Here is a 13,653-nt window from a genome sequence, read left to right on the forward strand (position 1 = left end):
TCCCCCAGTGATCTCGGTGGGCTTTGGATCAGCCCCAGAAGGCACCGAGGAACCAGCTGATGAAAGAGCAGCCCTGAAACCTCATGATTTAGACAGCCGCTCACCCCACACAAACAGTAAATTACAACCAGCACATACTGGCAGCAACAGGCACGAATAGGCTGCAGTCAGCAATTCACAGCCTGAAATATGTTGGCATGAACAATGCCTCAGATAATTTCAGCTAACCAACGCATTTGTGAAAACCCAGACCTGTTTATGGATAATTTTCAAAAAGGCTAGCTCAGCAAGAGAAATACGAGTGAGAAAAATAACCTGTCCCTTTTTGCTTCCTGATGGGTTTGAGATGTTTTTGGCGTTTTGTGGGGACGAGCTGTCCTTTCGAGGCACCAAATGAGCTCAGGTAGGACCTGATGAGGTACTGGGCAACACTTTCAGGTTGCATTTTCTCTCTGCTACCACGTTTCTCTTTGCAAAAGGGGGAGCACGCCTTTCCTGCTGCAAAGGCAGCCTGGGGAGGAGGAACCGCGTGCTGCTTGCAAATCATCACAGCGCTGAGCAATGCAAATATATGTGCGAGGGAGCTGGTCATTCCGCCTTTGTGCAGCGCTGGGACTGTGTGTGTGAAATCCAGCAAGGCTGAGCAGTGAAATAAAGCCTGTGGTTACATGCTGAGTCGTGCTAAGGGGAAAAAATACTGCTCAGGCTCACTGTATGAGCTGCGGAGTGTGGTGGGACAGAAGCAGTTGCAACTGTATTTAAGGATGGTGTCGTTATGCATATGCAAAGAGAAAGAAAATAAACACGTGCAAGAAGCTCTGGAGCTTTCTCACTGATATTTTGTAGTTTCTGGCTTTGCAGCTGCAGCAGCATCCCCTAGGGTTGCTGTGAAGGTTGCCTTGTGCTTGGTAGCCCAGGGACACATGGAGAGGGCTGGGAGCTCCATATCTCCTGCAGGGTGATGAGCAGAAGTTGGGCCAGAAGGGGAGGGAGGCTGTGGGATTGCCATCACCGGAGATTTTTATGCACAGGCTGGGCAAGCATTGGCCAGGAACAACGTGGTCGAGCCGATGACAAACTCAGTCTAACATCGCCAGTGGGCACGTGTGGCTTTGCAGAAAGACTGATGGCTCTCATCTCCTCACCGTGTCGTTTTTCTGTGTTTGCTTTAGGTGTCATGGCCTTGTCGCACCTCTTCGACTACGGCTCCAGCGCTGCCAACGGGGCCGACAGCTCCTTCTACACCTCTCTGATCTCCGACGTCCACTACACCACTCCCAGGGACAGCACCTACTTCACAGGGATCTACCAGCAGGAGAACAGCCCCATTCCCTGCTCGGGCAGCACGGAGGGGTTTAACACGCTGGGGCATCCTGTTCAAGACGTGAGTAGGTTCGAGTACCGCGGCTTGTTTAGCTCCGATTCGGGAATAGAGATGACTCCTGCAGAGTCTACCGAAGTTGACAAAACCTTAGCAGATCCCATGAAAGTAGAAGGTTATAAATACATGGACATAAGTAGATCAGAAGAAATAAAATACCAAGAAAAACATGACCCAGAATCAGAAGATGAAAGCCCGGACCTTATCGATGAGTACCGGGGAGCACCCATCGGGTCCAGCCACGCTGCCGAACCTCTGAGGACGCCGACTTTGGAGGGCAAAGAGGCTCCCAAAGAGCAAGCCCCTCTTGAAGACAAAAGGTCTGGGGACCAGCAAAGTGCCTCCCTGGTGACAACCCCTGTCAAGATCACGCTGACCGAGATACCCAGCACTGGGGAAGCTCCCAGCAAAGAGGCGAGTCCCACTCAGCCCGAGACCGGCCTGAAGCCGAGCCACGAGGTGGTGCCCACGGTGACAGTGTCAGAGCCAGAAGATGACAGCCCAGGGTCTGTCACACCGCCCTCCTCCGGCACAGGTAATGCTGCCACCAGCATCTTTTTTCTGCTCTTCAGCAAGTGGTTGCAACATTAGCCCTGTGTTTTGTGGGATCTGTAGTGTCTCACAGGTGGAGTTGTTTCTACTCTGCTCTTGCACCTCTTTGCGGGGGTGCCATCAGGGCTATCATCAGCCAGGCAACAGTTTGGGTCAGATTCCTTTGCTTTTGGGGTCTTCTGGTCACCCTAGCTGACTGTGCTCCACAGAAGAAATGGGGGCATATGGGACCAGGGTGCTGTGAACGGCCGGGTTAACTTTTTAGATTTTAATGGTTGCTTAATGCCCTCTTGCATGTCCTAATGTCTAGTAGGACATTGGGATGTTAAAAGGAGCACTGCTTGCAGGTGCAAGTGCTGCTCCTAGAAAATGCTGGTGAGGGAAATGTTGTCATCTCATTTACAGAGGGACAAAGGGCCAATTTCTGTTAGAGGTTGCTGATTTCTACTCTTGGGTGTGGGGCTGGAAGGCACCAAGATCCCTCTCTTATCATTTCTATCACATTTTCTTATCATCTGATTACTGCAGTGGTATATGATATCTGTTCCTCATTTCCCATATTATACATTGCTCTGAACCACTGAAATACGGGAGCAGTATAACGTGAAAAAGGAACAAAATTCTGTGACAGGAAGCAGAGTTTTGGGGCTCCAAGTTAAATGTCAGCATCCTGGATCAAACCCCTGATATCTGACAATGAACATCCCCAAACTGAAATTTCCAGTGCTTTGATGAATTCTAGGAGCATTTATAATTCCGGAGGGATTTCCATAAAATGGCAGTTTGGGATTTCCACCCACGCTAACACCTACGCTTAGAGAAACACCTTCCAGAACTGAGCGTGCATTTGCACACTTTCAGGAAAAAAGATGGAAGGAGTTCCCAGCAGCTCTGAATTTATCCTGCCTGTCTTAGCCAGAATCTTTAGGTAATATATAGCCTTTAAAGCATCCCATTTTTCTTCTTTTATTTGGCTGGGTGACATCACACGCTACATCTGCAGCGTTCCCGTTTTTATTGATTTACACTTTTGGCACTAAGAGGCAATTAAGAACTTCAGGCGCTAATTATTATTTATGCAGTCCTTGGCAGCTGTAAAAGGGCTGAATGGCACTTGATAACTGTATCTGATCGTACCGGGTGAACGGCACGTGGCATGCCCTGTCTGCGTGGTGGCATGGAAACGTTGCTCTCCATGGGCACAGCCGATGCCCAACGCTGCCTGAGCGGCAGAGTCCCATCACCACATCCCGTCGGGGTGCTGGAAGGCCAAAAACATCACTTGAAGAAGCAGGCATCGTCCCGTAGGGGCTGGCTCTTGCAGGGCTCCACTTCCACTGCCTCCACTTCCACAAGCGAAGAAGAAATGTAAAACCTGCCCTTACTATTTCTACCCAGTAGAAATCGGCGCACGTGGGCAGCACTGGGGTGAAGCAGAGGATCAGGGCATTGCTGTGCTATGAGGGCTGATGGTCACATACCTGTTTGGATGTGTCCCAGATTAAATCATCTCACAGCAGCTCAGGGAGCAAGTACTGACGTGGTTTAATGCAGGGGAGCTGCACGGCTCACACACACGTCCTGCAGCTGGAGGGAAAGGATGCTTGGGCTCCTGCTCAGTGTGTCAGATGCAACAGGACCTTCCTGGCATCTAGACAGCAGTGTGGTGTGGCAGTCCCAAATGCCTCAATCCTTTCTGCTGCCTGTCCCTGGCTTGCAGAGGGACTTTCTCCTACAAGATGGGTGTGTTACAAGCGAGCTGTTGTGTCAGTAGAGTTGCAGATCTGCTCATGATATGGCAGTACTGATGCAAGTGTGTTAGCAGATCACACAATCCAAAACTTTTTGGAGGGCAGAGAGGAGGTAATTCTTCTTGCCCATCTCCCAGCGGGACATCATGGCTCAGGTGCTGTCACTAAAACCTCTCTGTTTCCCAAGGAAACATGAGGGGCTCTTTCTCTTGTAGGTTTAATTGAACAGCTAACACCTATAACCTGTTATCAGTCACCGAAGTCATCAGACTTTCTGCCTGTGTTACCAGCCCTGCTAGAGGGCTCCGTGCTGGTGTGAAATTTATTGTTGGTTCCCCAAGCAGCCAAAAAATATAATTTTATTTTTATTTTTAATGTGCTTTTTTTCTCCCTTTCTTTCTGTGTGGCAGAACCGTCGGGCTCAGAATCGCAGGGCAAAGGCAGCCTGTCGGAGGACGAGCTCATCAGTGCCATTAAGGAAGCAAAAAGCTTCTCCTTCGAGACCCCGGAGGCGCAGCGCTCGCCAGCCCTTTCCGCCGAGAAGCAAGAGCAGCGAGGCAAGCCCGGGCGCCCTGCTGTCCCCGCGCCCCTGGATAACGAAGCCAGCAGCGCCGAGTCAGGAGATTCGGAGATCGAGCTGGTGTCGGAGGACCCGCTGGCCGCCGAGGAGGTGCTGCACTCCAACTACATGACCTTCAGCCACATTGGAGGGCCCCCTCCGTCGCCCGCCTCCCCGTCTATCCAGTACAGCATCCTGCGGGAGGAGCGGGAGGCTGAGCTCGACAGCGAGCTCATCATCGAGTCCTGCGATGCCTCGTCGGCCTCCGAAGAGAGCCCGAAGAGGGAGCAGGACTCCCCGCTCATGAAGCCCATGGTGATGGACATTATCAAGGAAGAGAACGGCTCGCGCGCCGACGCCTTGGATTACGAGGCCAGTAAAACGACGGAGAGCAGGATGAACAGGGAGAACCTGGCAGACTCCGCGTCCTACCTGAAATGCTCCTTTGTTGCCCCGAAAATAAGCGCTGAGCCCCCGACCTCTGCCGTCAGCACGGAGGAGCTGAAGGAGAGAATAATCCTGAAGAAACCCATCGAAGAAACTGTTGTTAACCAAAGCAAAGTGTCTTCCAAGGACTCTGGGAAAAGAAGTCCCTTGGCTTCACCCCTACTGCCGTTTTTAAATAAGCAGAGAGGTAAATGCAGATGTTTACGCTGGTTTTTGCAGTGCTGCTGAGAAGAAGGGGGAGGAGGGAGAAGCTCCTTGCAGGGGAGGTGTTAGCACTGCTGACCGGGGGATGCTGCTGGCACTGGGTAACCGCAGCTGCAAGGGTCAGGCTCTGGTGATTTGGAGGAGGAGAGGGGTTGGGGTTTGGTGAGTCTGGATGTTTCTTAAGCTGGCGAAGCTTCAGTATCTCTGTGGTGGTGGCTGACCCCTTCCATCCACAATAAACAGGGTTTGGTGTGCACTCACGGGCTGGTGTGGAGAGGAGGGGTACTTTGGAGTGCTCGCTCCAGCTCTGCGTGCCTCGGAGGACATCCTGGGGCCCCTCTGAAAGCCTAATCCAGCTCCTAATCCAGTGTGCCCCCAGATTTGCAGGCTGGCACAGCAGGGAGGGACTCTCTGCCGTCCCCCTGGCTGGGCTGGGGGACAGAGGCTGTCCACAGCTCCTCCATCAGCCGAGGTTTGCAGTTCAGAGAGCTGCAGCTTCCCTGCAAACAGCTGGATACAGATCAGGGGGGCAGCCCCTTCCCCTGGTGCTCCGCGAGCATCTTTGTCATCCCTCCGTGTTTGCGCAGACGTTTGACCACATGATGGCCTGGAGTCGTGGCGGGCACGTTTGGGGCATGCTTTTACAGCTGATTTATCTGGCGCTGTGAACCCAAGCGTGCAAGTCTAGTAAGGAAACAGCCTGAACTTTCACAACGTGCTGGGGAGCCCACTGCAGGAGCTGCGGTGCAATTAGGTATGCTAATACTGCTGTTCCTAGCGATAATTAATTGATGACATTAATAGGCTGAATAAGAAACGTGATTATTGCTTTTTGGTATGTTTTCCTGCCAGGCTCTCAGAGCACACAATGCCCTGCTGTGCATTTCAGCTCTTTCACAGGTGGGTGAGCTCCAGTCTTTTCTCTCCCCCCGTCCCAAATATCTCCTCTTGCAGGACTTGCCCAGGCCCTGCCCAAACCCTCCAAGCTGCAGGGCTGGGTGAATTTCCCTTGCACACCCCTGCTGCAGTGTCAGACATTGGGTCTCAGCTGACCTCTGGCACCATGACATGTCCTAATTTGTCCGTCCTGGGATTTTGAGATTTCAGGGCCCAATAAAATGTGCAGGGATATGTACGCTTATCAGCAGACAGGCTTTCCTGAAAAATCCCTCATGCTGCCTTACAAAGCTTAGTGCAGCTACACACAGTATGAATCCAGTCCCCCTTGATCATATTCATGGGTTTTGGCCTAACTTTTGCCTTTCTTTTACTTTCTGTCCTTATTTCAACTGATGCTAGCAGAGGCTTGTTCCCATGAGGTGGTCAGAGAAAATCCCGTGTGCATGACTCTCTCCCTGTGTCACAGCATGTCCGTGTTTCCTACCTACGTTCCTGTAGGTCAGCAGGAACTGGCAGGAACATTTCTGTCAGGACAGATGCTAATTACTGTTTGATGGTGCATAAGGACCACGCTTACAGTATGTGCTTTTCTCCTTCACGATGATCTGGTGCTAAAACCAAGGAGAACAGAAAGCCTATCGAGACGATTATTGCTAAAACTTTTATTTGTTTTGTTTTCGTTTGAAACAGGTTTAAAGGTAGGGGAAGGTGAGCTCAAGGTATGAAACAGTGGATGATCTTGGGGTCTGGCTTAAATCACCTTCTTGTTGTGGGTTATTTGCTGTACAGGTCACTGTGTCTGGGCGCTGGTTAAATTTTTATGTTGAGGGAAGATCGTGGGTCTCTCCTGACCTGGGAAAGGGGAGCTTGTCCTTCATTTGGAGAATTCACAGGAATTCACATGAAGCCCTTCAGCTGTTTTTCGGGGTCATTAGAGGTGAACTGGGGCCTGGTGGAACCGCAGCATCCCCACTGTGTCCCGCCTGGCTCCGTCAGCCTGAAGCTCCATCAGCTGGCAGAAAAATGTCAAGGCAGAGCACATCCGAGGGGGCAGCGACTGCCTTCGTAGCACTGAATTGAAATCTTGGCAGAGCTTTTCAACAGGGGCATCAAATACGTGCCCTACGCCAGCTTCGATTCACCCGCCAGGCATTTGGCATGGACCAGGCTCATCCAGAGCGATGAGAACAGAGGGAGGTGCTGCAGTGCCACGCAGTGGAAGTGCAGCAGAACGATGCCACCCGAAGCAAGAACAGAATCATCATTAACAGAATTACCTGAATTGTTGGTATCTATCATTAAGAGAAGACTAACGAGATGAGGCTGTTTAGATAAAAGATGGAAGACAAAAACTTCAGTGTTTCGTGTTACCTCCTTGCTACCTGTCACCTTGTGAGTGCTGTGCCCCTGCCACACGTTGTCATTAAGACAAAATGGTTTCAGTGAGGTTCACAGAGTCCAGGTGGGGTCTCACTGGCCCCCCTATGGCCGTGCCAAGTCCCACCTGAGCTCTGGTAAGTGCAAGCCCAGCATTTCTGGAGATTCATAGGAATGCGATGGATCAGATGAAGCTGTTCGACACGCTTTGCTGTGCTTTGGACACCCAATTTCAGATCTTTCTGTGGCCCTTGACGAGCTCGTAGCCAGGTATATGAAATTTAAAAATAGCCTGCTGTCAGCTTCGTGTGTAAGCATGAACTATCTCACCGTGGGATACTGTGATTCCTTCAAGGCAGAGCGCAGCAAGTGGACGTGGGGTTTGCGCAGTGGTAACTCTGCCTCTGCTTAACAGCTGTTGCCATCCAGTGGCAATAACAAAAACGGGCAGTGGCTGCCTGCCTCCATTTTACACGGTTGGAAATAGAGGACGGAGCTATTCGCGTGCCGTTAGCCGCTAGTCAGCCTCACTCACTTTTTGCCACGGTCAGAAAGGCTGCAATCCTTGCTGCGACACAGGCTTTGCTTTGGCCGGAGCTGTGCAATCGCTGCCTATGTTAGCATTACCAATTCCCCTGCCTCCTGCAGAGCAAAGAGGGGAAGGCAGAGATACAGCAAGACATTTGCTGCTCATCTGTCATTGCCCCCAGATCTCCTCCCAGAGGTGGACACAGCCCGTACCCAACAGGGCTTGGAGCCCGTCTGGTTGTGGTTCTCTGGGAAGAAGGTTTCCAGCTCAGCTTCTTGTTTGTTTGTTTGTTTGTTTGTTTGTTTTTGTTTGTTTGTTTGTTTGTTTGTTTTGGTTGGGTGGGTGGTTGGTGTTTGTTGTTGTTGTTTTGTTTTGTTTTGTTTTTAAATATTCAGTCACAAAGACGTAAGACCAAATGTATTTGTGCATTCCGGCAACCAGGATGTGGATTTTTAGGTTTGTTCTAAGAAAAGCAAACTTTTTTTCCACAAACTTTGGAAAGTAACACGACTGATTGGTACAGCCTGCACAGTGCCATGACATTGCTTAGTTCAGGTGATACCCAGGCTAGGTTTGCACATGGTCTGGGCATGTGGGGAACTTCAGAAAAGACCTGCTCTCCTGGGAGCGCATCTCTTTTGGAGCAGGGCAGTTTGCAAGAAGCCTGAACCAAGATAGACAGAGAAGAAACATTTTGGCTGGGTGCTTTTGTGCCTTCTCGTGCTGTCCTGTCAGACTCTCTGTGCCAGCTCGGGGTGGCCTGGCTTACTGCAGACTGGTGACCAACAGCCTGGGGACTTTGTCCTGGTCAGAGATCTCCCTGGGACTGGGGCATCGCATCTCTCTCCAGCCTCTGCTTCAATGACAGTGTTAGCAGATTCCTTCTGCTTGGTCAGTTTAATGGAACATGCAGCAGCTTGTTGCCCTTCAGATCAAATGTCTGAGCCCAGGTTTAAAATAAAATAAAATATGGGAATTCATAGTGAAGGTCCCAGAAACTTGCCAGTGTATAAATGAGCATAACTTGACCATGCATGGGAACATATTTGCAACCTGCCGTACGCTTAAATTTACCATTTTATAAATTAAATCTCTTGTTGCACTTCAGCTCTTCTGTGGTCAGCCAGGACTACTGACATGAAACTCGCTGTGGACATCTCTTGAGATGCTTGGGCTCACAAAACCTGCAGGGGATACGTTGGGCCTCTCCGACAGCCATGCACAGGTTTGCCTGAGGTGCAAACAAACAGCCTGACACTGCCTGGGTCTGTTGGAAATGTGGTAGCCCTGGGAGTTGTTCTTCTAAACCAGTCAGTTGCTTCTGAATGACCAGGAGCACAGCCAGAGTTGTGTGAATGTGTGTGGTGTTGAACATCCACTGGTCTCCAAATTTGCCCCAAGCCCCTCTTCTGTGCAGTCTCAGTGGAGGCTTGTGGTGCAAGTTCCTGGCCGTGCACAGAAGCTGCCTGTGGTTTTGGGTGATATATTTAGTTGCAAAACACTAACGAAATACATCTGCAGGGTCACCTGTGTCTGCTGTTACCACTTCAGAGCTAAATCGTACCTCTAGTGTGACCACATTCACCTTCTGGCTTGCAGGGGGATATCATAATGCTCTGTGTTTATTTTCCTTTTATATTTTTTGGCAATTCAGTGTAGGAGAAGGGAACCCCTGGCCTGGAGTTGCACAGTCGTGCTGTCACTCACACACTAGATGGCACAATGGGCAGGGCCAGGCTCCAGGCAGGTCCCCAGCCAGGAAACACAGTCAGATAAAATTCAGCATTTTAAATGCACACCCATTTTGTGCCACCTTTTGTGGCTGCTCTGGCTCCAAACACCCATGAGGGACACCAAGGCTGATGGCCACCTGAGGCTGGTGGCCTCCAGGCAGTGTCACAAGCCACAGCCAGGACCACTTCTGGCTTTGGGGTGGCACAAATGCCCTTGGTCAAAGAGCTCATTCCCATCCTCTTTGGTGCCTCCTGTGTCACCCCGTGTTGCCCAGAACTATCACAATGGACAAGCACAAGGCAATGCAGGCTTTTTCCCTCTGTGTCCACCTCTGCTTGCTGCAGCAGAGAAGCACAACAACACAATTTTACACAGTGTCTCAAGGAGATTGTTTTCCAGCAGGGATCTGGGAGAGACCTTAAGTTATTCTGAATGGGTTTTGTTCATCAAAACGTAGCCTGCATCGTGTTAGCGCATCCCTGCTGTTGGGGGAGTCGCTGGTGAGGCATTTTTCTGTGGGAAGGGGATGTTGGGCAGGGTAATTTGGTGAGACGAGGCTCATTTCTCATCTGCGTGTTTTCACCAGGCTGGCTCTGCAATCAGCAGCAAGCCAGGCCACGGCTTAAGCATACGGTAATGTTAGTTTAATATTTGAGTGCCATCTGCTGTAAGTGCCTCCACACTCCGGCCCATCTGTTTTGCCTGTTTCAGTTTGCTTTTTATGGGGCTGCGATAGCTTTGCAGCCTTTGAAAAGTCCCTGCTTGGAAAAGGCGTGGTGGGGAAGGATGTCGGGCCTGGGGCCTGAGCCTTTTCACACCTAAAACCTGCCGGGAGAGGTGAACGCTTTGATCAAGGCCTGGCCTTGCCTCACAGTTGTGGAGCACACCAGTGAACCTCTACACACTCGCTTCCCACATGAAACAATTTAGGTGGGAAGGGACCTGTGGGGGTAATGCAGAGCAGATGAATCTGGGGGGGGGACTGGCATTTTACAAATGGGTTTTGAGACTTTTGGCCATGCTCTTTCCCAAGAACCATGAGCAGATATTGAGTGAAAGAGGTCCTGCAGACATGGATTTTTTATTTATTTATTTTTTTTTTGCTTCTAAGCCCGTCCGACCCCACAGCCCGCTCAGTTCGCAAACCTCCTCTTCTCCTCTTACTTTGCAGTTGCAGCTCAGTGAAACATATAAATAAAGAGGGTCCTGCAGGAAGAAATGACACCTGCATTGCTAAACCTTATGCTGGGCCACACCTGGAGCCCTGGCAGTCAGTCTGCTGGCCAGGCCGATTTTTTCCTTCCATAGCTCTGCCTGACTGGCCTGATGTGAAGTCAGGGTTGAATTTAAGACCAAGGTAGTGGGTAGGAGACAATGCAGTTAAGGTAAGCTCCAATCTTCTTTTGTCTCTCTGCTCTTCTTGGTCTCTGTGGCTTAGCTATCCACAGTTACAGTAAAAATGGCTAAAAATAACTAATAAACAGTAAGAGGATAGTTTTAAGTGAAAGTATCTCGGCATGCAGACCTGCAGCTGGGAGTAGGAGGTGATTTTCTTGCTGAAAATTGTTTGATACCAGCAATCCATGTGTTCTTAATATTTTGGGAAGTTTTGCAGTAGATTGGTAGACAGGGTGGTTTTGAGAACCAGTTGCTTTGCAATTCTGCTTTTGGTTTAGTGGGTGACGTTGGTGGTAGGGGGATGGTTGGACCAGATGATCCTGGAGGGCTTTTCCAACCTTAATGATTCTGGGATTCTGTGATGGTGTGCTGGGGCAGTAGCTGCGATCAGTAACCACCAAGGGCAATGGTGTCCTCTTGTGACCAGCACAGTGCACATACACTAAAGCATGACCTTGATGTGACCTTCAGAAACATCTCAATAAGTCTCATATCCTTCAAGTCTCAGCCAGCGTTGTCCATAGCTTGAGCAGTTTGAACCATTGCACCTCTGGTACCTGTTCTCTGATTTTTCGCTGTGCTCTTGAAGATTGGTCCCCACATGTTGGGTAAGGCCAAACTTGTAATGCCTGAGTGCCAAAGCATCTTAAACACAGTGGCTGGATACTCTGAGGTGCTTTTAAATTCGATGTAGCTTAATGTAGGAAGATAATATATCTTCTCTCGGGACTGTCATCTACTCTACTGCCTGTGCGTGAGCTAAGTACAGAGCTATAAAAATTTATAGACCTTATCCTTCCGTTCTCATGTATCTTCCCTTTTAGAGCAAAGGACTGCCTCTGAAGAGTCATCAAAAGTCAGAGCACTCAAACGCAGGTATGCAGACCTCCCTGAAAGATATGGCACAGAACAGAGTTTGTAAATGTTTCTGTAAGGTCAAGATTACGAGATTACCTCCTGACCAGTAAAAAATAAAATTAAAAAGAGCTGCTTGTGTGACTGTATGCAGGTGCTGGATGGTTACGTCAAATATTTCAGTATCAGAGACATGAATGGCAGAGTCTAAGCCAAGGGTATCTGTATATAAACAGGAACCTGATGAGAACAGGTCCAAGGAGTAAAGATGCTTTATGTGTGAAGGTCTCTTTCCCTGCAGGCTGGGCTGCACAAGACCCCTGCTTGCTCTGCCTGTGTCCATGTCCATGCCCTCCCAAACCGAGCATCCAGGGATGGCTCAGTGCTGCTCCTGGGAAAGGCTGCAAGGAGAAAACTGCCCTGCTCACGAGTGATTTTCTGTTCTTGGGGACAAGCCTCAACTGCAGAGTCGCTCACAGCTGAAGCAAATTTTATAAGCTAAAATCTTGACACCGTGTCCCTTTCAGAGTCTCTTGGCATTAGCAGTGACTCAGCTTTTGGGCAAGGTCATTTTTTAAGGCCAAGTTGCTTGTTTGTTGTGGCTCTGACATTGATGATCTGATCACAGTGACAGTTTTTCCCAGATGCCTCGGTGTAGCAAAGCTTTGCCTGGATATTCTGGGCAGATCTCAGACAAATCTAGCACTTACTGATAGGTTTTCTGTGGCTATATATATGGTAAGGAAAAATACTTATATTGGTTGTAAGGAAAAAAAAAAAACATATATAAAAAGGGGAGAAGTTATACCACCTGCAAGGCTTTTTTTTTGTAAATGATGTTGAAGAACTTTCTCCATAACAATTCATGCTTTTAGCTCTGACTGTGCTTAAGGGAGTTTATATACTGTAACAGAAATCAGGAGAAGTAAAAAGCAAAATATACCATTTTGGTTTTATTAACACAGAATATTTTGCCTGTTCATATGATTTTATTATTATTATTATTATTATTTTTGACGTAGTGTTTTGCAGGAAATGTTTGGCGTAATTTGTTTTCTTATTTGCCAGAAATACTGCTTCTGAACCTCTGCAATGATTTGAGAGCTGGGAATCATGGGTTTTCACCAGTTTTATTGATTAATTCTAATGAAGTGTTTAGACTCATTTCGGGTCAGATTTAAATTTAAGATTAAGGTCTGTTGGTATAAAATACAACCCTAGTTCTCATGATGAGGTGAAATATCAGCCTGTTTCAGGCTTAATCCAGTAATTCTTCAGATGTAAGGCAGAATAAGGACTTCCCTGGATGTTGTTATTTGTCTGGCAGATAGCATGAGGTTAAAATTGATGTGTTTGACTGCACTGAAGGTCTGGAAGGGGGTGCGTGATGGGAGCTCCCCTCCACTGGGAATAAAACCTGGAGGTGGGTATTGATTTTACCGGCACTTTTCCTTCACTTCTGAGAGTGCATTGCTGATTGGGACATAATGGCCATATTGACTGAAAAGGGGATTTTATTTTCTGGGGAGGCTGCTGTGTTCGTATGAATTCAGAACCACATAGGAAATAAGAGATACGCAGTGATCCAACAATTGAGAGGGCTTGATTTGTTCTCTGAAGACACAGCACCTGGTGTTTCTGTCATTTTGACTCTTAATCTTATCTTGATTTCCACTTTCTTTTGTTTAGTCCTCTGCAGTGATTTTTTTTCCAACACTCTTGACCTTTACCCAACTCAGGTAATTTTGCCCACTGTTTTTTTTGCAGGTAGATATCACAGATTTCTTCTCTTTTCCATCTGTCTCCGACAGCAGCTCAGTGGTTACTGGAGAAGTGTAGCAGTGAGACGTCATTTTGGTGTTCTGCTTTCACAGCACTTCATTTGTGTGTGAGGAATACAAATAGGTATGGAAGAAATTTCTCTTACAAGAGGAAAGGTTGCTTTGGATGGCAGTAGTCACCTACC

At 48.8% G+C, this 13,653-nt stretch overlaps 1 protein-coding gene across 1 annotated transcript in view; it reads left to right on the forward strand.

Moving 5' to 3' along the window:
- RTN1 (reticulon 1) overlaps positions 1-13,653 on the forward strand; it is a 98,156-nt gene that overhangs the window by 51,084 nt on the left and 33,419 nt on the right. The window contains exons 2-3 of the mRNA XM_084287614.1: positions 1,173-1,916; positions 4,095-4,877. Coding sequence (XP_084143740.1) covers positions 1,173-1,916; positions 4,095-4,877 — 1,527 coding nt within the window. The remainder of the gene's footprint in view (positions 1-1,172; positions 1,917-4,094; positions 4,878-13,653) is intronic.

Source organism: Netta rufina, assembly GCF_964035555.1.
Source record: "Netta rufina genome assembly, chromosome: 5".
Classification (NCBI taxonomy): domain Eukaryota; kingdom Metazoa; phylum Chordata; class Aves; order Anseriformes; family Anatidae; genus Netta; species Netta rufina.